Source organism: Lonchura striata, chromosome 26 (genome assembly GCF_050655825.1).
Source record: "Lonchura striata isolate lonStrDom1 chromosome 26, ASM5065582v1, whole genome shotgun sequence".
Taxonomy (NCBI): Eukaryota; Metazoa; Chordata; class Aves; order Passeriformes; family Estrildidae; genus Lonchura; species Lonchura striata.
The window spans coordinates 8020077-8046336 of NC_140728.1; the positions used below are offsets into that span (position 1 = coordinate 8020077).

Genomic DNA, 26260 nt, shown 5'->3' on the forward strand with positions numbered 1-26260 from the left:
TGCTCCTCCAGCCATGGCAGACACTTGCCCCAAGTCACAGAAATCACAGAAATCACAGAAATTACAGAATCACCAGGTTGGGAGAGACCTTCAAGATCATTGAGTCCAACCCAGCCCCAACAGCTCAACTCACCCTGGCACCCAGAGCCACATCCAGGCTTGTTTTAAACACACCCAGGGATGGGGACTCCACCACCTCCCTGAGCAGCCATTCCAGGGCTTTGTCACCCTTTCCATGAAAAACCTTTTCCTAATATCCAACCTGAATTTCCCTTGGCGCAGCTTGAGGCTGTGTGCTCTGGTTCTGTCAGTGCTGCACCAACATCTCCAGATGGTGCCCAAAAGACCTTCCCAGCTTCCCCACAGCTGCCCCTGCGTGGGGACAGGCTCAGCTCCTGGCCGTGGCAGTGTCCCCATGCCATCCCCGGGGCGGGGGTCTCCTCTGGATCCCTCTCTCCTGATCCCTTCCCTCCTTCCTCATGCTCCCTGAAGCAGCTCTGGAGAAGCCAAACAAGCCACCAGAGATGGGAAGGAAGGGAAGAGGCAGCTCTGCTCCTCTGCTAATCTAAACTAATCCCCAGCAGCTGAAGTCACCTGGGATTCTGGAACCCCCAGGTCCCTCTCCAGGCCCCCAGACTCGGGATAAGCCAGCAGCCCCGTTGGCAGGGCGTGGTGCAGAGGAGCCGTGCTGCAGCATCCCAGTCCCCGCGGCCTGGAGAGCCAAGGTGCACTGGCCAAACTGGCCCAGGGGGAAAAGAACCTCCTGAAGCACCCACAGACAGCTCGCTCTGAGCAAGGCCCTTGCGGGGGCTGATGCTGGCTGGAGGAAGGGATGAGGGGAGAAGGACAGAAGGACAATAGAGGGACAGACAGGGAAGGACAGACCCCGACACCCGTGGGCCCTTTGCTTCGCGTCTCTGCCACCCTAAACCTCCGAGAGACCCCAAAGCCCCCCCAAGAAAGGAAACAGAGGCACAGAAGAGACTCGGTGAGGAGAGATTTGGTAAGAAGAGACTTTTAATCAGACTCTGATACAGCTCTTACAGGTTTCTCTCGCAGCCCGGCCCCGCCCGGCACGCGTGGGAACGACTGCGGCTACCGGGGGACGCGGGACGCCGCTCCGAGCTCTGTGCTTTACCTTACCGGAGGGTTCCGCCAGCGTTGTGCTTGTCCCAAGGGAAGCAGCCGCACCCTGCGTGTTCCCGTGGCTGTGCCACGTCCCTCCCGGCCACCGAGGCCACCCGGCCCCGCTCCTGCCAGCGAGACCCACGCTCGGGAAGGCTGGGGGCCATTCGGAGGCAGTGGGAGCTGCTTCTGGGAGGTGCTGGGGCTGAACGTGACCTGTCAGGGTGTGGGCAGGAGCTGAGAGGTGAGGGAGGGGCAGTTTTGCAGGGATTGAGGGGAAGGAGCCACGGGACGCCCAGCTCTGGTCATGCCCTCTGCCTTGCACCGGGGCCGAGGTCCCTGCAGCAGAGGCCGGTGCTGGGGAACAGAGCATCCCAACTGCAGCCCTGCGGGCTGGACCTGCAGCTCCAGCACCACACGCTCTGCCCCTCCAGCAACCTCCTCTGTGCCCTCTCCAGACCCACTGAACACCCTCCCCGCAGAGAGGGAACAGGGTTTGCACCCCTCCTGACCTACCCAGCACCTCCTCATCCCTCAGCCAGGGTCACCGCACTGCTCTGAGCAGCAGGATCTGGGCTGGGAACCCACCAAGGAGCTGATGTGGGGGGACAGGGATATCGGCAGCGGTTCCCCCCTCTTTGTCCCACTGCCTGAAGGAAAACTGAAAAGTGCCTGTGCTCACAACTAGCAGCTATTCCCTGTGCCTCTGTGCAGAAGAAGAGGAAAAGAAGTGATTTCTAGGGCTAAAAACCCCTGGGGGCCGGCCTGATCCGCAGCCTGGGACCCCGAGAAGGTGTGGAGGGAGAACCTGCCCCGGCGAGCGGGAGAAACCCCCCCGGGGGCTCCAAAAGTGAGCGAGTACAGCCAGAAGTGGATCCTAAAGCCACCCACGCACACGGACACGCGCACACCCCACGCACGGCATCTACGGACGAACACGCGCACGCTCCCACGGCGACAACACGGATCTCCTAAAACCTAACACACGCACACACCGCCCCCCAACCCCGTGTCTAACACCGAGCAAATGCCACGACGAAACACAAGTATTTCCACAGGTAAAAGTAAAGGTGTCGTCCCTCTTCCTCCTCCTCTCTGCTGGACCCCCAGGGCAGCTGGACACCCTGGGGCTGGGGGGAGAAGGGGACGTGCACCCGCCACACACAAGAAATAAAAAGGTAAAAATATGCCCTGCTATAGAATGAGAATTGATCTGTACAGCACTGGGAATGAAAATAGGTCGTGGGCCACTTTGGAATACGATTTGTCATTTAACAGCATTTACAGTGACATTTACAGAATAAATATACAATAGAAATAGAGAATCTCTAGGTTATTATTCCATCTCCTCTCTCTGTATATATTTTATATATATATATAATATAGCTTCTTTGTTACCTTCTTATTGACTTTGCCTCTTATTGATGCTGCAAGAAGAGAGGAAAGCGAGCTCCTCCCTGGCTGGTTTGGGAACAGGGTGGGAGAGAGGGAGGGCCGGGTCCTTCCCCCGGGGTTCAGGGAGCATCATGCCTTGGGAGCACGTGGGGCTGAGCGTTTTGGTGTCCTGCTCCATTAACTCCATGGGAGCTACGGTGGGAATCCGGCCCCCGGGCTCGGGGGCGTCGGGGGTGATGCTGGGCAAGGATTTGACTCATCCTCCGCTCTGCCAGTCAGGTGAGGATAGACTCCACAAGAAATGGGAGGAACATGTTGCCTGATGATGGGAAATGCTACCGGATTTGGGCTTCTCCCTTCCAGAGATGATGCCACGGGGACATTTCTCTGTCCCTCCTGCATGGGCAGAGGAAGGAGAAAGACATGGGAGGGGGTGAGGAAGGGGGAACTTCTGGAGGAGCGTGGTTGATCCTGACTCACAGATCTTGGAACCATCACTGAGCTGCTTTGGTTCATTCTGCTCCTCCATCTTCCCCCTAGAAAAACAGTTTAACAAAGGGCTTGAGCTAATTGTCCAGGAGGAGTCTCCAGGTCGCCAGCCAAGTCCATGGAGAGGACTGTGAATAAAGGATCACACCCACAAGAGATGTCACTGTGGGAAGCTGCTGGCCCCAGGGCTGCTGAAAGTCAGGGGTGTGGTGGAAGGACCAGCTGCTTCCTGCCTTCACCTCCAGCCACAAGGAGAACCAAGGTGGAAGAAAAGCAATTGATGGCAGAGCAGAGGAGAGAAGGGCCCATGAACCAGCACCACAAACGTGGCCTTCAGAGCAGCCCGAAAGATCTTCATGCACAGCCTAGGCCCAGCAGGACCCAGGGTGAGGCGCTCCCCCAGCCTTTGGAGGCAACAGAGGGGAGTGTGCTGCTTCCATGTCCCCAGGGAAAAGGGGGATGATGCCAGGTTATCCTGACAGCCTTGGCAGAAGTGCTTGGTTACAGGTAGGATTCAGGGAAATGACCTCAGTCCCAGAGGGAGAGACCCAGAGCTAGAAGATCCCACCCTTTCCAAACAGCCTGGGGAGAAACAACATAAGGTCACATCAGTCAGATCCCCCAAAACCATGGATGGGCACAATAGAGGCCCCTGGACTCTCACAGGGGCTCACCAGCCTGGATCAAGGGTTAGGGGGGACCTGGCACTGGCTCCCAGGAGCCGCTGCCCCTCAGATGCCCGTGGTCACCCCAAAGGCTGCTGGGCTCCTGGGGGGTGACAGGAGGCAATGCCAAACTCCTGGCTCGGAGAGGAGAAATGAGGAGGCACATCCAGAGAGAACCACTGCCCAGCTCACCTCGGCACGGGCAAGGGAGGGAAGTCAGGTATGGTTTCCTGAGAGCTAAACCAGGAGTGCGGTAGGACTGGATGTCCCACAGCTCCTCTGCTTGTCCCTCTGGGACATCTAAAGAGAAGAGTGACAGGAGATGATCACCAGGCCAGGGATTTTGGTTTGGCAGAGCATCCCCCACATCAGGAGTAATTCCAGGAGAGCACTCCTGACCCCCATCACACCAACCCCCTCAGGACCCCACACAGGCTCACACACACACACCACAGTCACTTCAGGGGTCCTCCTGCCACTCAGCACCATCACCACCAACCCATGGAGCATCCCAGCTACTCCATCCCGTGGCTGTGACCTCTCCATGCCTCCAAAGAATTCCCAGCCACCGTCGCTGTGCTGGTGGCAACAAAGATTCCAGGGATGCACCATGCCCTGTCTCATACACCCCAACATCACAGCTGGCCCCGTGCTGCTCCCTGCCAGCCCTGGTCAGAATTTGGGAGGTTATTTGGGTGTGTCCACAGCTATAAAACCCTACAGGAGATACAACAACAACAACGATGGTGACAACAAGAGCACCTTTTTGTGCTATGAACATCGATGATTAATTGTGCTCGTTGGAATAAGGCCATGACTCCTCCCGGCTAAAGGACAACAGACGGGGAGGGAGGAGTGCTGGGTGACAGGAGGAAGCATGATTGGCTTCCCACCTGCTGCCAGGTCCTTGTTCCAACCATCAGCTGCTTAGAAAAGAGAGATTCTTTGCTTCAGATCTGAGCTGCATGAGAACAACTCTTGGAAAGGTATTGCAGCGTTCCTTACTCCTTTTCCCTTCCCTGGAGGTGAGTCCAGGGGTCCTGCCTTTCCACCGAGGGTTGTCAGAGGAGTCCTGCCCCTCCTGCAATCCCTTCTTCCTGATGTCATCTTAGAAATGGCTGCTTTGCTTATGATTTTAAGAGGGGTTTCTTCTTCATCTTAGTAAATAATTCTTCTTCGCCCTTAGTAATTAATTTTCCTGTTGCCTGGACAGCCAGGATCCACTCCCCAGTGCCCTCCTCTCCCGGTGGGGGTGGTGGGCGGGCAAGCATCACAGTTCAGACTCGGGGGTGCTGGCCAGGAGGTAGCCGCTCCCGTAGCGTCCGTTGGGAGCACCGCTCATCTCCATGGGGGAGCTGCTCCCGGGGCCCAGGTAGGAGCGGTGCGTGGGCATGGGGGATGGCGTCTCGCTGGGCACTTTGCTCAGGATGAAGCGGGTCTCATCGTTGTCTTCCAAGTTGGAGATGTCCTTCATCATCCGACCCTTCTTGTAGGTGACGGAGAGGGCGTTGGAGCCATCCGACACCAGGTGGAACTGCCGCAGGATGAAGACCAGAGGCAGAGGGAGGGAGGCCAGGATGATCAGGGAGATGAGGATCGCCATGGCCCACGTTGGGTAGAACAGGAACTTTTCGGCAGCCTGGAAGAGATAGATATTAACGTCTCAGGGTTGCTGCAGCGGTGATGCCCACCAGGTACAACATCACCAAAACACCAGACAGCTCCTGCTGCATCCTTCCAGACCCAGGAGAACAGAACATCCCAACTCCAGCCCTACAGGCTGGACCTGCAGGTCCAGCTCCTGCACCTCCACACAAAGGTGAGCTCAGGTTGAGGGAAAGGATCTTCACGCAGGATGCTGGGCACAGCTTGGAGCTGTGGGAGCCAACCAAAATCAACACAAACTTCAGCCCATGGGCAGAGCTGGCTGGAGATATCTGGGCAGCAATATCTCCGTATCAGCGAGATACATAGAGATCATATCAGCGTGATATGATATCTCCATATCAGCGTGAACAAACTGCTCCCAGGGGTGAGCAGGGTGGGAATGTCACCCAGCAGGAGAGGACGGAGGAATGAGCAGGCTGGGACGAACAGAGCGGTCTGCAGCTCTGAGCTGCCCCTGCTGTGCTGGGGCATGGCTGGGGAAGGGGAGGGAGCTGTGCTCACCTCCTCTCTGATCCAGGCGCTGTATCCCGGGGGGCTGACTCCCAGCTGGATGATGCTGGCGGTCATGAGCACGGCCATGCAGATGGGAGACACGTACTTCCAGGTGTAGTAGTAGAACTGGTAGGGCCGGAAACCCAGCATTTCCGTCAGCTCCTGCATGAACCTGCCGAGGAAAGACGTGGAATCGTGACATTGCCCACCTCTGGGTGAGAAACAACCTCCCTGCTGATGCTCAAGGGAGATCCTGAAGAAGAACCCAGCTGACCATCTCAGTGCCCCTCAAGCCTGGAGAACTTGTGGAAAGCTCCTCAGGACAAGACCATCTGAGTGTTATCCAGAGCTGCCTTGGCTCTGGACAACTTCTGAACAAGGAGCACTGTGGGGAACAGCCTCCCCTTCCAGAAGGATGTGGAAACCTCAGAGAAAAGGGTCATCACAACCAACAGGAGACACCCACGAGAAGAGGCTGTACACCAGGGCACAGCAGGAAATAAAGGTGAACCGAATTCCTGCCTCTATAACTGCCCTTGGAGCATTTGCTCCTGGAGAAAAAGCCATATGGAAAAGAGATGGAAGGATGATTTTTAGTCAGGAGTTACACCAGGAGTTATTCCTTTTGCTGGAGAAATTCCTTACTTCTTGGTGCCATAAATCCAGGCCACAGCGATGTTCTCCAGGATGACCACGACGGTGAGCGGCAGCGTGGCCGAGTAATCGTCAAACATGGTGACAAAGTAGTTTCCAGAACGCTGCACAAAGATCAGCCCCACTATGAAGGCGAAGATGCAGCAACCAACTGTGGGGAGCAAACAGGCCTGGTCAGCAGAGCCTCCTGATGGACATCAAGACCTGCAGAAGGTCCATTCCCTACATGGGCCTGGTCAGCAGAGCCTCTGAGGGACACCAAGACCTCCAGAAGGTCCATTCCTTACATGGGCCTGGTCAGCAGAGCCTCCTGAAGGACACCAAGACCTCCAGAAGGTCCATTCCCTACATGGGCCTGGTCAGCAGAGCCTCCTGAAGGACACCAAGACCTCCAGAAGGTCCATTCCCTGCATGGGCCTGGTCAGCAGAGCCTCCTGATGGACATCAAGACCTCCAGAAGGTCCATTCCCTACATGGGCCTGGTCAGCAGAGCCTTCTGAAGGACACCAAGACCTCCAGAAGGTCCATTCCCTGCATGGGCATGGCCCAGTTCACCTCCCACCATGTCCACACTCTTCAGGAGTGACTCCTCAAGGCAATGGGGACCTCCCACCCCTTCCCAAGGAGGTTGCAGGAGAAGAGACCTCACCTGTGAACACTTCCTTCCGCACCTTGAAGGTGTCGATGATGGGCGTGGTGATGCCTGACATGGTCCCGATCATGCTCCCCAAGCCCAGGTTGATCAGCATCAAGAAGAACATGACGGACCAGAAGGGCGAGGCCGGGAAGTGGGTCATGGCTTCTGTGAAGGCAATGAAGGCCAGGCCAGTCCCTTGCACCGACTGTTGAGGTGAGGAGAGGACCAAAAGATGAGAAGAAACTTGTCAGGGACACAGACTTTGAGGCCCTCTGAGGTCTCCCTCACCAAACCCTCTTCAAGGAAAGAAAATCCCAGTCTGGTACTGGAGATGAGCTGGTGATGACCCTGCTCGACCTGTACTGGACAGAGCTTCTCCCACCCCTGAAGGACCCCTGTGTGCTGGTAAAACCACAGGGACTTGGATTCTCCATCCCTGGAGGGTCTCTAAAAGTTGTTTTTGCACATCCATGTGCCCAGGATTGACAGAGGGAGAGGCAATGGGGTGGGTGACCTGCTGGTCCTACCAGGAGTGCCACCAGGTACCTTGTTGAGTTCATCCTCCAACAGGCAGGCATCCAGGCCCAGCTCTTTGAAGTGCCCCTCCTTCACCGTCATGATCACCCTGTACATCTCGTTGTAGTCCTTGGCAGTGAGGTGGGAGAAGTTCACGTGGGGTGGGATGAGGTCATGGCTCAGCACGTTGGTGTTGAGGTAGCCCAAGATCTTCTCAGCGTTCCTAAGGGAGAGCAGAACCTCTCAGGTGATGCCGGGCACCTGAGGCACATTGGATTCACGCCCAAGCTGCAGATTAAGAACCCATCTTGGGGCTGGGTTTTAGGCTGGAGGAACTGAATGCTCAGCTCCCTCAGCTACACTGGTACATCCCTGGAAATCCAGGTCCTGACCATCAGGATTTGGGTCCACCAAAGCCCAGGATCATCAGCTCCAGAGCACTTTTCTGCCTCCAGACCCACCACAAGTGGCAGCAGCAAAGACCTGCCCACCCCAAACAGAGCAAAACAAATCTTACTCCACCACGCATTTCTCGTTCATGATGTTGGCCTTGAAGCCCAGCACAGCAAACACAACCAGGGTGGCCAGCACAGACGTGAAGAAGTTGATGAAGGAGACAAGGGTGGCATCAAAGTGGCAGTTGTTGTCCTGCTTGTTGTAGCTGGAGAAGGCGATGACCCCCCCAAAACCCAGGCCCAAGGCGAAGAAAACCTGCGTGGCTGCTTCGCGCCACACCTGGGGGTCCAGCATCTTGTCCAGCTTGGAGGGAAGACAGAAGAAGGAGTTAGGTGGCCTGGTGCCCCATAACCCATCGCAGAGTAAATTTCAAAGGGCTGAGGTGATTTTGGGCAGCTGTGGGCTGCTTCAGAGGGGCGGTGGCAGGAAATGATCTCTACGGCTCCTTCCAACCCAAACCATTCCGTGATTCCACGATCCGCCGTGGTCAGCTCTGGCTTTACCCAGCACTCACAGATCCTCCTCCTCATTGACGCAGAGGGGGAAACTGAGGCTTGGAGAGGTCAGGACAAGGTCTGACCTGACCACTTCCCTGTTGGCTCCACCTGCCCCAGAGGCCCGACTGGGGGTTCCATCTCTCTCTGCACAGCTCCCAGTCCGTGTCCCCCACCCCAGGGCACCACCCCCTGTGATGGGTCTCCATCCTCCCCTGGCCACCTCCTGCTTCCAGAGCACCTGGAGCTCTGGAATCAAACATCTTGGCTGGGGGGTGATTTAACTCCTGGTCCCTCCCCAGCCACATTCCCCCTCTCCTGGGAGCCAGAGCTGCAGCCTGGAGACCTCCCAGCATCATTCATCAAGGGACCATAATTAATGTTTTCTAACAGCCTCGCCGGCTGAGCTGATTCATCTACATCTCTGCTTAATTAATTAATTAGCTGGTTAATTAATAAGTGCATACAACCAGCAGAGGTTTTTCTGCCAGCCAACATCTCTCCATTAAATCTTTGTATTTATATATTCCCTCGGGCACCTCTGTGCCCCCCACCCTGGCATCTGGGTAGCTGAGGATGGGGAGTTTGTGAGGCTCATGGCTGTCCTGGCCACACCCTGAATTTTGGGAGCCACTCCACACCTGCTGATCTCTCAGGATCCCCACGTTTGGGGCTGGTACTTTGATTTTCAGAGTGGGGAGGAAAATAAGGGGAATAATAAGAGAAAAAGGGAAAACAGGACATGGCCAGCCAGGAGGGGAACCTGCTTGGAGTCTGCTGGGCTTGGAGCTCTCACCTTGGGTGTGAACATGTGCATGATCCCGTCCACTGCCCCGCGCAGCAGCAGCCCCCGCACCAGGAAGCAAACGAGCACCACGTATGGGAAGAGGGAGCTGAAGTACATCACCTGGAGCAAGGGGGATGAACAGCCCAGCCTCAACCCCTGCCCCGCGGCCAGCCTCCCTCCCACCCAACCTGTGGGCAGCTCACAGAGAAAAGGGAGAATTTCCCCTCCCACCCAACCTGTGGACAGGTCACAGAGAAAAGGGAGAATTTCCCCTCCCACCCAACCTGTGGCAGCTCACAGAGGAGAAAAGGGAGAATTTCCCCTCCCACCCAACCTGTGGACAGGTCACAGAGAAAAGGGAGAATTTCCCCTCCCATCCGACCTGTGGACAGGTCACAGAGAAAAGGGAGAATTTCCCCTCCCACCCAACCTGTGGCAGCTCACAGAGGAGAAAAGGGAGAATTTCCACTCCCATCCAACCTGTGGACAGCTCACAGAGAAAAGGGAGAATTTCCCCTCCCACCCAACCTGTGGCAGCTCACAGAGAAAAGGGAGAATTTCCCCTCCCACCCAACCTGTGGACAGCTCACAGAGAAAAGGGAGAATTTCCCCTCCCATCCAACCTGTGGACAGGTCACAGAGAAAAGGGAGAATTTCCCCTCCCACCCAACCTGTGGCAGCTCACAGAGAAGAGGGAGAATTTCCCCTCCCATCCAGCCTGTGGGCAGCTCACAGAGAAAAGGGAGAATTTCCCCTCCCACCCAACCTGTGGACAGGTCACAAAGAAAAGGGAGAATTTCCCCTCCCACCCAACCTGTGGACAGGTCACAGAGAAAAGGGAGAATTTCCCCTCCCATCCAGCCTGTGGCAGCTCACAGAGGGGACAAGGGAGAATTTCCCCCTCCAGGATGGGGTTGCTCCCCAGGAATGAACTGTGGGACCCCTCGGGGCAGGATGGTACCGGTGTCTGGACAGTGCCCAGGCAGAAAGGGACTTGGGGGCACTGGTCAGCAGCAGGCTGGGCATGAGCCAGCAGTGTGCCCTGGTGGCCAAGGAGGCCAGTGGCTCCTGGCCTGGCTCAGGAATGCTGTGGCCAGCTGGAGCAGGGCAGTGATTCTTCCCCTGTGCTCGGCACTGGTGTGGCCACACCTCGAGTGCTGTGTCCAGTCCTGGGTCCCCAATTTAGGAAAAATGTTGAGGTGCTGGGGTGTGTCCAGAGAAGGGCAGCAAGGCTGGGGAAGGGTCTGGAGCACCAGTGCTGTGAGGAGGGGCTGAGGGAGCTCAGCCTGGAGAAGAGGAGGCTCGGGGGTGACTTTATCACTCCCTACAGCTCCCTGAGAGGAGGGCGCAGCCAGCTGGGCTCGGGCTCTGCTCCCGGGACAAAACAAGAGGAAACACCTTAAGCTGCACAAAGGGAGCTTTAGGCTGGACATCAGGAAGAAGATCTTTGTCACAGGATGAGTGAGCATCAGAAGGGGCTGCCCAGGGAGCTGGCAGAGTCACCATCCCAGGAGGTGTTTAATAAAAGGCTGGCTGTGGTGCTCAGTGCCGTGCTCTGGCTGCAGGGTGGTCTTGGGTCCCAGGCTGGACTTGATGACCTCAAAGGCCTTTTCCAACCTTTAATTCTGTGAAGAGCTGGAGCTCAGGGGGGTTCTCTGTGCTGGTGTGGCTGAGGCCTGGCTGCAGGTGTCAGCTGAACTGAGCCTCATCCCTGCACCCTCTTTCGATCTCGTTCTGGATCTCTACAGAGGTGACCTGGCTGTGGCCTGGTGTGAGCATCCCAGGGGACACAGCATTCCTCTGGTGCCCCAGGGCAGGGCAGGGCAGTGTGTCCAGGCAGGTTCCTGCTTCCAGCACAGAGCCCAGCCAGGCTGTTGGAAAGGATGGATAAATATAATTGCCTGGCAGAAGATTCACAATAGTACAGCCAGGATGAAAACAATCCCCCCTACTGGTTGGACAGTACCCTTACCTACAGATAGGTCCAAAAGTCAAATGGACTGTTCCATCTCAATCCCCAAAATGTACGGTTCATCCCACACCGTAACCCTCCCCAGAAACATCAGGTGTCTGTGACCCCATTGGCCCAAGTCTTGTTCCAGCCCACCTTGAACCCCCTGATAAGGGGCTCCGAGGGGCCAGACGCCCTCTTGGAACTTCCCCTCTCTTGGAACTTCCACCCTCTCCTGGAGCATCCTCTCTACCCCTTGTCTCTCCCCTCCCCATCCCCTCAGGCCTTGCCCCGTGCTGTGTCTGGCAGCTCCAAGCAAGACCTTTGTCCATCCCTAATAAACCTGCAGAGATCTCTTGTCTCCATCCATCCAAGCCGTCCTGGAGCCCAGCGTTCCCTACACCAGGCTCAGGTGGCCACCAAAGCTCACCTTCCCCGAGGACTGGATGCCTTTGATCATGGCCAAGCCAACGAGGCTCCAGGCCACCAGCAGACACAGGGTCATCTTCCAGTTCAGGCCCCCGCTCTCAGAGATGGAGTTGGAGATGTCCAGGGCCTCCCGGTACCAGAAGTAGGTGGTGGCTGAGCTCCTCTCGCACTCGGTCTCCACAACTGCAGGAGAGAGGCAGGAGAGCACGAGGGGGAGAGTCACCCACTGTCTCCTGGGCTGGTCAAGTGGCAAAGACCCACTGGAGCCAGCCGGGGAAGGGAGACACCTCTGGAAACTGAGGGGCAGAAATTAATGGGGCTCATTCCTAGCAGGGAAAAGAACAGACAGGACATAAAAGTACTGCCAGGTGAAAATGAGATGTTAAATACAGAAGAGACATTTTCATTTGCTATAAAACCTGCCAGAGAGTCCCAAGCTGGTGCTCAGATGTTATAAAACACCATTAGCTCCATCCGTGTCTCAGTCAGGCAATGGAGCAGCCCCTGACTGACTCTCGCTGCCTCCCTCCACAGCCCTGGGTCAGCTCCTGCCCTCAGACACTGAGGCAGCCTGAAAACCCCATCAGTGGGGACTCTGAATTCCCAAAGTGGCATCAGATCCCACCAGTGGGGACTCTGAATTCCCAAAGTGGCATCAGATCCCACCAGTGGGGACTCTGAATTCCCAAACTGGGATCAGATCCCAGCAGTGGGGACTCTGAATTCCCAAAGTGGCATCAGATCCCACCAGTGAGGACTCTGAATTCCCAAACTGGCATCAGATCCCACCAGTGGGGACTCTAAATTCCCAAAGTGGCATCAGATCCCACCAGTGGGGACTCTGAATTCCCAAACTGGCATCAGATCCCACCAGTGGGGAGGGAGAGCACTGGAGACACCTGTCCAAGCCAAGGGGGAGATCTCCACATGGTCGGGGCAGCTGGGCCAGAGAGGAACCTCTGCCTGCTGAGGCCCCACCTTCTGCTGGGGTGATGCTGTGTCCCACCGTGCCCCACAGCATCCCACAGTGCCCTAAAGCATCCCACAGCATCCCACAGTGCCCACAGTGTCCCAGAGCATCCCACAGCCCCCTCCCCTGGGATCTGCTCCCTCCCAGCCGAGCTCCCCGTGCCTCACCGGCCACGGAGCCGTTCCTCACGACGGGGCACTCGCTCCAGGGCAGGGGGTACTGGAAGGACTTGAAGAAGTAAAAGATGCTCCAGCCAATGATGACGTTGTAATAGAGGCCAACAAAAAAACAGACCTGGGGGGGAGGAAGGAGAAGGACATGGCATCACACCGCAGGGCAGTGAAATGCCCCCAGGGCACCCTCTAGCCATGGGTGGAGCTGCCAAAACACCTCTTGACCTCTGGAACCTCCCGTGGAGGTTTGCCTCGCCCCGCACAGCCCGGGCTGGGGCTGGGGGGTCCCCGGGTGGGCCGAGGGGTCCCCGGGGTGAGCTCACCAGGCAGCTGGCGTAGCCGATGCCTCCCAGGCGGGGGCAGATGTAATTCCAGACGCCGATGCTGCCCCGGCGGATCCGCTGCCCCACCGCCAGCTCCAGGAAGAACAGCGGCAGCCCGATGATGACGAGCAGGACCAGGTAAGGGACCAGGTAGGCACCTGGAAGGGGAGAGAAAGGTCATTCAGATGCCCCTGCTCCAGTGTAGCCAAGGACAGGTGGACATGGGACAAGCAGGGCAGAATGCCACTGCCTGGTCCATCCGTTCATTTGCAAACAGCCTCAAGTTGTACCGGGGGGGCTTAGACTGGATATTGGGACAAATTTCTTCATGGGAAGGATGGTCAGGCATGGCACAGGCTGTCCAGGGCCACAGGGGAATCCCCATCCCTGCAAGGCTTTAAAAACCGTGTGGGTGTCACCTGGGGACATGGGCTAGTGGTGGCCTCGTGCTGGGCTGATGTTTGGACTCAATGACCTCAGAGGGCTTTTCCAACCCAAACCTTTCCATGATTTTGTGATCCAGGAATGCAGATCAGAGCTTGGCCAGAGGAGAAGCTGTGGAGAGGAGCAAACACGTGTGGAAGCAAAGGCTGGGGCATTCCCTGCCAGTGTACATCCCGTGGGATTGACCCCAAGGACTCCCTGAACCCTTGCAGACAAATCTCCGTGTGCAGGGAGCCACCTCCATAAGCTCAGCCCTGGGGACACACTCCTGAGCCGTCCTGCTCCCCCAGGACATCCCACACTGCCAGCAGCAGCACCACCATGCCGTGTGCCACCCTGCAGGGCCTGAGGAGTGGAAAGGACTTGGATCAAAACTCGGTTAATGTCTGATCTGTGTGATTGTAGGGGCTGGAGAGCAGCCGCGGCTCCCGAAGCAGAGCCAATGCCCATAAGGGATGCAACGACTCACGCCCGGCTCAGGAATGGCTCCAGCTCCTGCCAGGAGCTCAGGAGCAGGCTCAGGAGAATGTGCCTGGCTCCTGCAGGGCAGCAGATGGTCCAAAGACAACCGAAATTCCCGCCTGGATTGACGGCCCGGTGACAGCCGCCACTCCCCGGGCCCAGGCAGGACCTGGGGCAGGGGGTGCTGCTCCAGGCAGGGACTCAGCAAAGCAGATCAGCCCCAGCATGGGTGAGGATGGTGTGTTAAAAATGGGGGTAGGGAGAGAAATTGAGGTGCAGCAGGCCAGGGTGATTGGGAGGTGTCACAGTGAGCTCATGGGCACTCTGTGCCCCCTTCCCTGGGACCCCGTGACTCTGATCACATAACCCTGGACCCTCCTTCCTGCCCTGACAGGGTTGGTGGAGAGCCAAGGAGCCCTCCCTGCCCAAAGCCTGGATAAACCCCTGACATTTCCTGTTCGTCCCCTTTTTGCCCCACTCTCCCCATGGACATCACAGAATAAAGAGAGCTGGACAACTACATCGGGGTAAGAGCCTCTTTTGGAAATCTTTGCCTCTCCTGATATTCCTCCCCTCAAAGCCTCGAATCTCTGGGCTAGCCTGATGATTTAGGGGCTGAGAGGGGGGGAAATGTCAGGGAGCGTAAAAGGAAAGGCAGAGAGCAGAGCTGGAGCTCAGGAAAATTCAGGAAGGATCCTGAGCATCCCATCTCTGCCACGCTCTCCTGGCTATCTCAACCTACAGATAGGTGGACATGAGGCAGATTCAGATGCAAATTTGCCCCGTGTTGGAGATTTTTGTGCCGTGATGCCTGGAAAGGTGAGCAGCAGCTCACGGCTGTGCAGCACCAGGGCAGAGCTGCCAGCCCCCGCTGGCTCCCGGCACTCCGAGCCCCGGGAATTTGGCTCCAGCCCATCCTGCTGCCCCGCAGACACCTGCTCGGGGAGCAGGGGAGAAAGCAGCCACTGCCATGGCATCCTGGAGCTGCTCAGAGCACCCAGGGAAGGGCTGTCCATCCCTCCCAAGCTCCTGCACCTGCAGCAGCCTCAGGCCTGGTGCGAATCCCAGCCAGGAGGGATCGACACGGCAGGAGGAAAAGGCAGGGAATCGGTGTCTGCCCCATGGGACAGGCAGGTGATGCCACTTGGGCAAAAGAAAAACCCAGCAAAGCCCAGCAAGCTGCTGCTCAAGCCAGTTCCCAGCTCCGTGCCTCAGTTTCCCCATCCATGGGATAGTGGCAATGGTTGGGGCAGCTTGTAAAGCCTTTTATTTTAAGTCCTGCTGCAGAAAGATGTTCTATCACAGCAAGGAGCTCCTAAAAGCAGCTGCTTGTCCCAGTCCCTGCCTGGCTCGGTGCCCCCAGATCCCAGCACAGGGTGGGTCAAACCCATTGCTCATCTCCTCTGCTGCAGCAGCGTCAGGGCTGTGCTGCCTCAGTTCCCATCCCCGTTCCACATCCCATCTGGTGTTGTGTCCAAAAGCACTTCTTTAATGCCCCCCACATACAGACAGCAAGTTCAGCCCTGGATTTGAGGAATACACCAGGAGTAATCCCAGTCTGGGAATACCAGTTGCAGCTCCTGTCACCCAGCGTCTGCCCAGCTGAGGCCAAAACCCCCCAAATACCCAGGACAGCAGAGAGCTCAGCCTAAGCTGAGGATTTTTCATTGATTGCACTAATTATGGTTAATTTAGGATTGCTGTGGCATGGGGAAACTGAAGCACAGCTGAGTTAATCCTTGTCAAGAAGGATGCTGGTTATCCAACCTCTGGTTCTAAAATCCCATTTAATGGGGAAATCTGGTTCTAAATCTCATTTAATGGGGAAAACTTCCTTGGCAATCAGAGGCCAGCTGTGGGCAGCTGTGTAGTGAAGCCAGCAGGGCTGTGCTGACCTCTCCCAGCCCTGAATTTGGGACACACACACCGTGAAGAGCTGTGCTGTGCCGGAGCTGAGCTGGAGCCGGGCAGGGGGAGGTGCTGGGATGCAGGAGCCAGGCACAGCCAGCTCCATCCTGTTCCGTGTAGTGGATATAATTCACACCATTTCTAATATGATATATGTGATATTGAATGTTTGTTAGAGTATCCACGTTTGTATTAGGATTTCCCGCCCACCCTCGCAGGGAGACTGGGTGTATATTGAAAACTGATTTACAAGTAAGAAGGTGCAGCTCCCCAGGAGATGAGATGGGCCATGGCTGGGGAGATACGGAAACCCCAGGTGCTGATCATGGCCTGAACGACCCGAGATGGATCTCATGGAAATCCTCAGGCAGATCCATGTGAATGCAGCCTTCCCGAAAATTTCATCAAGGGATTCAACAACTCCAGACACTGAATTGTTCTCCCTCATCACCAAAAAAAGAGAATCTTATTAACATATCGACTCTGAATAGAAGAAAAGACTGATTGCTGAAATCTTGGCCTCAGGCGGAATTTTCCCTATAAAAACCTCTTGTGCCAGGATGGAGGTGTGTGGGCACAGGGGAAAACCTCTGCTGAGGCTGACTCCTTGTGGCACACCCAGGGCTGACCCCGGGCTTGGCTCTGTTCTTTCCTTGTGGCTGGATAGATAGAAATGGATTACAAAATAAATATTTAATTTTTTCATATTGATTTGGCTGGACAAATTTTCATTTATAACAATCCCGAGTGGGAGGGAGGGAACGGGGCGTGAGCAGCCCCGGGAGGAGGGAGGAGCGTGCTGACAGCACAGGTCTTGTTGGCAAAGTGACTCATCCTGACGTGACGCCGGAGAGGTTTGAATTCTTGGGAGTGCCGTAGGTTCGGCAGCTACAGGACAAAGGATGGAACAGTGGGAACACGAGAGCTCAGGGGATGGGGGCACTGTCCTGGCTCCCTGCAATGTGGGAAGGGACTGGGTTTGGATTATTGATGAGGAGCCGCTCTGTCACCAGCGTCATGATGGGTGGTGGAGCTCAGCACAGCTGGGAAAGGCCTGACCCTCTGGGCTGCTCTTGGAAGCCCAAGGAGGAGGCAGGAGTGGGATGAGAGAAGGCTGGAGGCAAGGGCAAGGAGGATTTGGGAATGTCATGGTTTGACGTGGAAAAAGAATTTTCTCGGAAGGAACAGGTCAATCCAGTCAGGGGTCAGGCTTGGTGCCCTAGGGTGACGTTATGGTGTTTGTATCTCCAGTCGTGTTGTTCTGGTTATGTTTGATATTCTGTTCTGTGCTTTCAGAACTGACTCTGAAAGTGAAGGTGAAGGTTTGTTTTGCCTTGTTATCAGCCGGCTCACCTCTCCCATGGTCTGCTGTCTAGAAGAGGCCAGTGTTGGCTGGCTCGCTTTGCTTGCTTCTGCTTTTACCTTTGCTTCCTAGTTAGTTTAGCTCAGCAGTCCAATTCTTTCCCTGGACTATTTTTTCCCCTTTCCCTTTCCTGAATATCACTCCAACCTGCTCCGGACTGGGACCTGGAAACACTGAGGAGCACCGGGAGCCTGCGCTCTGTGATCTGCAGCAGCCGTCCCCAGTGCCCAGAGCAATCCCCAGCGCCCAGACCCAGGTGACCACTCCCAGGAGAGACTTTTGGATTTGTCATCTCTTCAGAGTGGTGAAAGAGTTTTGTTGTCATCTGGGTTTTTAATTTTTTTTTTTTTTTTTGTGCTGGGGAGTGTTTTGTTTGTTAATAAAAAGGTTCTTTTCCACTTCTCTCAGAGAAAATCTTTTCCCAAACCAGGTGGGTGGGGAGGGGCCATGGGGGTTTGTTTTTTGGGAGCTCCTTCCAGAGGGTTTTCCCCAAATTTGCCCTAAACTAGGACAGCTGGATATTGACACTTGGAGTGACCAATTGAGGATGGACACGCCCAGTTCCACAAAATGTGGCTTCAAGGACCCAGGGAAATGGAGGGACTCTCTCTTCCCTTTTTAGGCCTGGTTCCCATTAGGCACCAGCAAATAAATATTCCCAGCAGGAATCGGGGGCAGCAGCCAGAAATCCTGGCTCCCAACCTGGGATTCACCGTGGCTTTGGAGCAAGCGGGTGGACACTCTTTAGGAAGAAGCCAGCCTGGAGATTTCCACATCTCAGCACAACTTCTAGCAGCCCTTTCCCCCTTCAGAGCCCAAATCACCCATTCCAGAGCCCAAATCACCCATTCTAGAACCCAAACTAAGACCCAAATCACCCATTCCAGAGACCAAATAACCAATTCTAGGGCCCAAATCACCCATGCTAGGGCCCATATCACCCATTCCAGAGCCCAAATCACCCATGCTAGGGCCCATATCACCCATTCCAGAGCCCAAATCGCCCATTCTAGAACCCAAATCAACCATTCTAGGGCCCAAATCACCCATTCCAGAACCCAAATCGCCCATTCTAGAACCCAAACTAAGACCCAAATCACCCATTCCAGAGACCAAATAACCAATTCTAGGGCCCAAATCACCCATGCTAGAGCCCAAATCGCCCATTCTAGAGCCCAAATAATTCATTCTAGAGCCCAAATCACCCATTCCAGAGCCCAAATCAACCATTCTAAGGCCCAATCACCCATTCTAGAGCCCAAACTAAGGCCCAAATCACCCATTCTAGGGCCCAAATCACCCATTCCAGAACCCAAATCACCCCTTCTAGAGCCCAAATCACCCGTTCTAGAACCCAAACTAAGGCCCAAATCACCCATTCCAGAGACCAAATCACCCATTCTAGATCCCAAATCCCCCCCATCCTCTCCGGAATCCACACCCCAACAGGCAGCGAGGCAGGCTTGGGTCTCACCCCCTTCTCCAAGGGCTGATCCCAGCCCTGCCCCATCTCTCACCTCCTCCATTCTTCTGGCAGAGGTAGGGGAAGCGCCAGACGTTGCCCAGCCCCACGGAGTAGCCGATCTGCGCCAGGATGTACTGCAGCTTGCTGTTCCAGGCCGGCCGGTTCTCCGCGTCCAGCTCCTCGTCTCCCTCCTTCTGCTTGTCCCACGCCTCCCCCGTCACGTTTAGGACGCTGCGTTTGTAGTCCACGGGCTCCTGGTGGGCCAGCAGGTCGGCCACCGACTCGGTGACATGCTCGCTGCTGTGCTCCCGCTGCGTCACCTTGCTGTTCTTCGGCATCGGGGCGGCCCCGGGCGCGACGGGCTGAGGGAAGGGGATGAAGGTCCCGCAGGGAACAGCACAGGGGGTGAGCTGCAGCTCGGGCCTCACCTCCTCTTCATCAGCAGGACCTGGGTGGGGAAGGGTCAGCTGGGCTCAGCTGGGTTTCTCTGATCCCCAGGTGGCCTGGTGGGACTGGCAGCAGCAGGAGCAAAGGGTGGCCATCCCCCCGTGTCTGGGACCTGCATCTGAGCCTGGAGGGTCTCCTGCTCCAGAAGCAGTGTTCTGGTTGAGAATTATGGAGTGCCAGGATGGTTTGGGTGGGAAGGGACCTTAAAGCTCATCCAACCCCACCCCTGCCATGTGCAGAGACACCTCCCACTGTCCCAGGCTGCTCCAAGCCCTGTCCAGCCTGGCCTGGGACACTGCCAGGGATCCAGGGGCAGCCCCAGCTGCTCTCATTCATGGAGAAGAGCCTCCTGTGTTCCAGAGAGAGGAATTTCCCTGGGCTCCAGGGGACAGTGACAGTGACGACAGCTCACATCACTGTGACACCTCTTCTCCCCTCTAACACCTCCAGCCCAGCAGCTGAACCCCACAAGGGCTGACACCAAATCCAGCCTCTGCCCTGCCTGTCCTGCTCCTTCCCCTCCTGGCCATCAGCACAGCCCACGCTTCGCTCCACGACAGCTTGGAAGCGCTCAGGGGACAGTGACAAATGCCCAGGCTATCTCTGCATCCCAGGAAGTTATCAGGAGTGACTTAAAAACCTTGGAGCCTGACCCTAAATCTCCCCAGGCAGCTTGGCGGCAGATAACAGCTGCAAAAACAGCAGCAGCCAAGGCAAAGCCATCAACCCTGGCCCCTTCACTCTCCCAGCCTTCAGCGTGGGTCAGGAGGAGTGATCCTGCACAGAAGCACCTCAGGAGGTGCTCAGAACCCAGCCCAGCCCTGCAGGTTACTCCCCTGCCTTAAAAATCTTGGGGACATTGTGGAAATCTGCTCCACTGGGCTGGGGATCCCCAAACTGGGAGAGCACCGTGTCCTTCCTTTCCATACTGGGAGAACTGGGGTCAGATGGGCAAATCCACTACATCAGGTGGGGGAAAAAAACCACAGGACTCCCACAATAAATCCCTCAGCTTGGAAAAGTGACTCTCCTGAGGAGCTACACATCCTTCTTTCCTGTGCCCTCCATCTCTGCTCCCAGCTGGTGGCAGAGCAGAGGTGCTGTGCTCAGAGCCCTGACCCACCCCAGCTGGGCAGCAGCGCCACCTCCTCCCACCCTGGGGGCTTTTCCAGAGCCATTCCCAGCTCCTTTCCTTTTGGACATTTTTGATCCAGCTCAGCCCACAGACCCATCCCTTTTCGGGGCAGTGGGTTCAGCCCTGGTAGCAAAGCCCATCCTCATCCCAGCCCAGGAGCAGGAAGCCTCCCCCTCACCCACCCTCACCTTGGTGTTTCCTCACCCCTGACGGAAGTTCTCCCTCTGCCAGGCCCTGTTCCTATACGTAAAAAAAAATCTATTTTCAACTGTCGGCTGCATCCGTTGCCAGGCAACCTTCTCGGCTCCGCATCTTTCCTGGATCCGGCTCCTCCGGAGAAACCGCTTGAGTTATTTTTTCAAGCCGAGGCCAGCGATTCCTAACGAGGTTTGATTTCCTAACGAGGTTTGATGTCCTAACGAGGGCTCGTTCACGCCACCCTCACTGCCCGGGGCCGGAGCATCCTCGGCCGGCTCGGGATGGGCACAGAGCACGGCACGGCCCCGTCCCGGGCAGGATTTCCATCGGGGCTGGCTCGGGCTCTGTGGGATTTGTGCAGACCTGGCTCAATCACCCCCGAGCTCTTTGCTGCTCCCCGTCTGCTCAGCAGCTCCTCCAGAGCGCCAGGACGACTCGGGCTTGGGGCTAAAGTATCTCCTAGGATTCTCTAAAGTATCTCTTTAGGATCTCTAAATTATTTTTTAGGGTTAGGGAGAGAGCCAAGAAGACCCAGATGTACTGGCCAAGCCCCCAGAGTGCAGCGGCCCATGGGAGGGAACACAAACAGCTTTCCTGGGACGCCCCAAGCCCTTGGAGGTGCCCAGCTCCAGGGCAGGGGGTGCTGAGCCCGGCCAGCACCATGGAGTGACACTGACCCCACAGCATCCCTCTGCATCTCAGCCCATTCCCCTCCTCGGTTTAGGTCCCCCCCGAGTTGTTCTGAGGAGCTGAGAGGCACCAGAACACAGATCCTGGAGGAGCAGGGTCCTTCCAGCACCCACAAAGCCCCAGAGGCTCTCAGAGCCTTGGAGGACACTCCAGACAGCAAAATTCCCAAAGGATTTGGGAGATCAGCAGGGCTGCTTGGCTGCTTTACTGGCATGGGACGGGCTCTCTAAACACTGGCAGGAGAAGGGCAGGTACAAGAATCCCTTCCCGTGGGAGATGTGCCCAAACTAAACCAGAGAGGAAAACCATAGCAGAGATGCAGATCTTGGTGCTGGGATGGCTCTGGCAGTGTCCCCGTGGCTGGTCTGGGGAGCTCCTGCTGCCTCCCCATGGCTCAGCCCCAGCCTGGGCACGGTGCTGCTGCCTGGCAGAGATCCAGGCCTGAAGGAGAGAGGATCATTCCCAATTCCGTGAGCACACCCAGCCTTCACCATCCCCATCCCTGCTGGGAATGGGAGCTGAGCCCAGGCAGAGCCTGCACGAAGCCACCAACCCACACAGCACAGGAACACGGGCCAGGGACAGCGAGGTCAGCAGGGCTCTTCCTCTTCATTTCCCAGCCTTTTGCATCAGCCCCGAGGTCTGTGCCCTCAAATGAAAAAGCACAGTCCAAACCCATCTGAGAAAGGTATTTCTGTGCATTCCTTTGGTAGAAAAGGGAATTTAATCAAAAAATCATCTGCCAAAAATAACAACCACCCTGTGAGAAAGACAAGGCAGATCAGCTGACAACCAGGAGCTTTCCGGGCTGGAGCGAGATAGAAAACCCTTGTCACTGACAGATGGAGATTCAGCTTGTTTACTTAGTCCCCGTGACCTTAATTTTCTTAAATGTGCATTTTTTCTCTCTCTTTAGAAGACAGATTAGGGTCTTTCAGAGCCCATGGCTCACTCACGCTGCCAGACCAGGGCTGCCTTTGCACCCACAGCTTTGCCCAGGTAAAACCAGCGCTGGTGCCACCCAGCTGGAGAGGGAAGGTGGCTTTTCCCACAGCAGGAGCCTGGGAGGGACCAGCCTGTGCTGTGCTCAGTGCTGGTGTGGCTGAGCAGGCACTACAAGGGGAGGCACTGGGGATAACTCCCCTCGTCCTGCTCCGTGTCCCTGGGGGTGTCCTTGGATGGGATTCCCCCTTCCCTGGCCCCAGTGAAACCTTCATATTTAACTCCTCTGACAGCACCACATTCCCTGAGCCCTGTGCCCAGGCCAGGGCTCCTGCTGGCACAGGGTGACAGTCCCCAGCCCTGTCCTCCTGTCCAGGTGGCACAGGGTGACCCCAAGCACCTCATCCCTTTGGGCTGGCATGGGAACCACCACTGCAGGATCCAAGGCACGTGGGACTGGGCAGGGACGGAGAAGCTCCTGCCCTGTCACACCCAGGGGGTTCAATCCCTGCTCAGAGGCTCCCATGGATCCCAAAAGCAGCCATGGGGAAAAGCTGCTATTTGGGATGAGTGAAGAGCCCCCACACCCCCAGCCCTGCCAGCAGCATCACCAAGGGGTCAGGGGAGGAGGGAGGCTCCAAGCCACGTGTCCTGCCTCAGCCCATCCTCGCTTTCTTGGGAAGGCAGCTGGGGAGCAATAAGCAGGCTGGAAATGTGTCAGCAAAGCTTTCAGCCGGGCCTGGGAGTGCAGGGCAAGGCAGGGAGGAGATGGGGATTTACAGCAGAAGCCAAGGAGGGCAGCCACTGGCAGCAAACGTGCTCTGGGTCCAAATAATGGGGCACAGTGGAATCTCCCCTCTGTCCAAATTCTATGTTCATCCCTTGTTTGGGTCCAGAAAGGAGAAACTGAGGCAGGAAAAGCCACAAGATGAGGTTGGGTGAATTAAAAATTAGCATTTCACCCCCTGGGGACTCTCTGCTGGTCCTTCCTTGCCCCACCATTACCATTTCTCCACCTTCAGCTTGCACAGAAATCCCCCACAGCTCCTAAAGGAGAGGGGAGAGATGTTCCTGGTGAAACATCCAGCTCACCAGGCCTGGAAAGGTCCAGCTCACCCCATCAAGGTCACAGAGCAGGGAAAGGAGGGAGGAGTGGGGACAGAGGAACCAGGAATCAGGAGGTGGAAATCTACTCTCAGCTTCGGGCTGGGAGATCTGAGCATCAATTTGCAGCTCCTCATCCTCCCCGACACACACAGAGCCGGGGAAATCCTGCACCCAGGGCAAGGCTGCTCGGGGAGGTGGGGAGCAGGGAGGAGAGGGGACAGATCCAAGGTCACCGGGAAGCAGAGGAGGAGGGAAGGACCTCGGATCCCTCCCGTCGTCCCTCTGCGCTGCACAGCCAAGAGCCAGGGGCAGGAGATTGGATGCACATCCCACTTTGAGCCCAAGTGGTGAGAGAAGCAGCTCCAGGCCCCTTCCTGCTGCTCCCGAGGTCGGGAGAGCCTCTGTGGTGGGCCGGGGCTGGCCCTGGCAGAGCTGGTCCTTTGGGCAGCATCCCGCTCTTCCAAACCTCAGGAAACCGAGGGCAGGACCCTCCCCAGCAGCCAAACTTCTCCTCAAAGCCCCAAGAAGAGGTTTTTGCCCAAGGCAGAGTTTTTGCAGCTCTGACCACCCATGCCCTGCTCCGAGGACCTTCCCGTAGCCTCCACCACACAAAGCTCCCTTTTCCACCAGCCAAGGCTGGTCCAAGTCCCCTCCATCTTACATCTGCTCCATGCTGGGCTTTGCTCCTCCCTGCTCGGCCTCCGGCTGGGCTCATTAGGGCTGCTCGCATTGTGCCCTCGTTGAAATGAGCCCTGCTAATTAGCACCCAGCTCTCAGCCCGTGCACGGGTGACTCGGTGCCACCAGGGCTCTCCCCTCCTCACGCCCAGCCCTGGGGAGGCACAAACCGCAGATGGGGTCCGTGTGACGAGGTGAGGGAGCACGGGGACACCTGCGGGCCGGGGCTGGGGGCAGCGGGGCCCCTGGCAGCCGGCACTTCCCCCGGAGGGGCTGGGGCCGCTCCCGCTCCCCCCGGGCAAAGCCCGTCCCGCTTCAGCATCGTGACACAGGAGCGCCGATGAATCAGAGCTGCCCCCGCTTCTGTCTTACACCCACCGCTGGCTCCTCCAGCAGCCAGATGTTAAAAATATCCCCAAATCCTCTTCTGCACCAGCCCCGCCTGCTGTGCCCAGCCCAGCCGGGTGCTGGCCCACCTCAGGGGACACGGCTGGCACGTTCCATGGCTCTTGTCCCCGAAGGTGCCAGGAAAGCTCCGGAAGGGTTTTGTCGGTGGGTCACGGGCGGAGGAGCGGCCCTGGCACTCGGGTTCCCGTGCATCCCTGGGCTTGGGGCTCCTTTCATCTCTCATTTGGTGGCATGAAAACACACACAGCTGCAAGAACGTGACACCAGAGCAGAGGCAACCATCATATGATCCCTCCAGGGCTCGGTTTGATTCACCAGATGATCGTTTTCCACTTAGACCTCAGTGAGCCATTGTAACTCACCCACTCCAGCCAAAGGTCACCGAACGAGCCCCGAACCAACCAAGATTTATCCTGAAAAGCAGCAAACGGGCAGCATCCAAACCCCGCCGTGAGCGCTGCTTTTCCCTGCTGTAATTCATGAAGCTGCTGCTCCGTTTGTAAACAAAACAAATCCAAACCCAGCCCGGGATGGGGTAAAACAGGCCTGCAATGATTTCACCTGGACGTGTGCAGGGCAGCATCTGATTTGGGGTAAATCTGATCCTCATCACTCCAGCTCTGGTATAATTCCAGATTCCTGCTCTCTGCAAGCCTGAAGTAGCAGTGGAGTCACTCCAGATTTAAACTGAACCCTTTTATTCCCACTGGTTTCAGCAGAGCCACCTCCAGTCTCTCCCAGTGGACAGCTCAGACCCACATTTTATTTCCCTTGGAGCAGTCACACCCCCAGCCACGTTCCTTGACCTAGTCCTGACACCTCTGGAGAAATATTCACAAGGAACTCTCCACCCTGCTGAGAATAGCTCCGCTGCCGCGCTGCTCCAGGTTTTTTTCCTACCAAGACCAGAAATAGTTGCATCAGCTCCTGATGGATTCGAACCTCAGGTGCTTCAGACACAAGGCGTGACCCAGGAGGCAGGATTTCACCTTCTGGGTCCTCTACAAAGGGCTGGGAGCAGATTTCTCAGCTGGTTTGAGCCCCCCATTCCTGGAGTGATGGAAATTCGGACCTGACCAAGAGGCCAGCTCAGAAAACACACCTTGGGTGGATCCAGCATACACAGAGGGGGCCAAGGGCTCCCCACACCCAATCCTGGGAATTTCACAAAACCAGGACCCCGAGCCCCATTTTCTACCTCAAACCCAAGCATCCACACTCAAGGAGCAGCACAAAGATAAAAGAAGGGGCAAAACCTCCCCACCACTCCGGGGACCAGGACTGAAACATTCATTGCAGCCCAGTGCTTTCTCCTCTCCCAATGTTATTGTCAAGGTCAACCTGGAGGCTGCATTTCCACCCATCCTCAAACGGGATGAGCCCCCCAGCAGCAGGAGCCGGGCAGGAGCCCAGGGCCACCCCCGGCGGTCACCCCCCAGCCCCTGGAGTGCCTCCAGCCGTCTGCTGTCTCCAAATGTCCCCCCAGCCCTGCATGCCACCACCCTGAGGGCCACGGCTGATGCCTCCAGGCTGGGCTGTCCCCTCCATTCACCTCAGCCTGGCCCCGAGCATCTTCCCCCCAAAAAGCCCCCGCTGGGGAGGGGGCACCCGGGGCCCGCAGCGAGAGCCCGGAGCGGGGACGGGGCGAGCATCCTCACCTCGGCGCTGCTGCGGCTCCCTGGGAGGATGAAACCGACCCGATTCCAGGAGAAGCCGGCCCGGTCCCGGAGGAAACGGCGCAAATTCCCGGCAGGAATCACCCGGCTTCCCCCCGCTCCGGTGCGGGGGGC

At 56.8% G+C, this 26260-nt stretch overlaps 1 protein-coding gene across 1 annotated transcript; it reads right to left on the minus strand.

The window, feature by feature from the left end:
- Positions 1-4418: 4418 nt before the first annotated feature.
- Positions 4419-26260, minus strand: SLC6A17 (solute carrier family 6 member 17). The gene is made up of 12 exons (XM_021527633.4): positions 26129-26260; positions 18919-19314; positions 13225-13382; positions 12896-13022; positions 11760-11941; positions 9388-9498; positions 8159-8400; positions 7672-7864; positions 7138-7330; positions 6480-6639; positions 5844-6006; positions 4419-5313 (listed from the first exon to the last, which is right to left on the minus strand). Exons 2-12 carry the CDS (start codon positions 19202-19204, stop codon positions 4945-4947), a joined length of 2184 nt encoding a protein of 727 aa, XP_021383308.2. The 5' UTR covers positions 19205-19314; positions 26129-26260; the 3' UTR covers positions 4419-4944.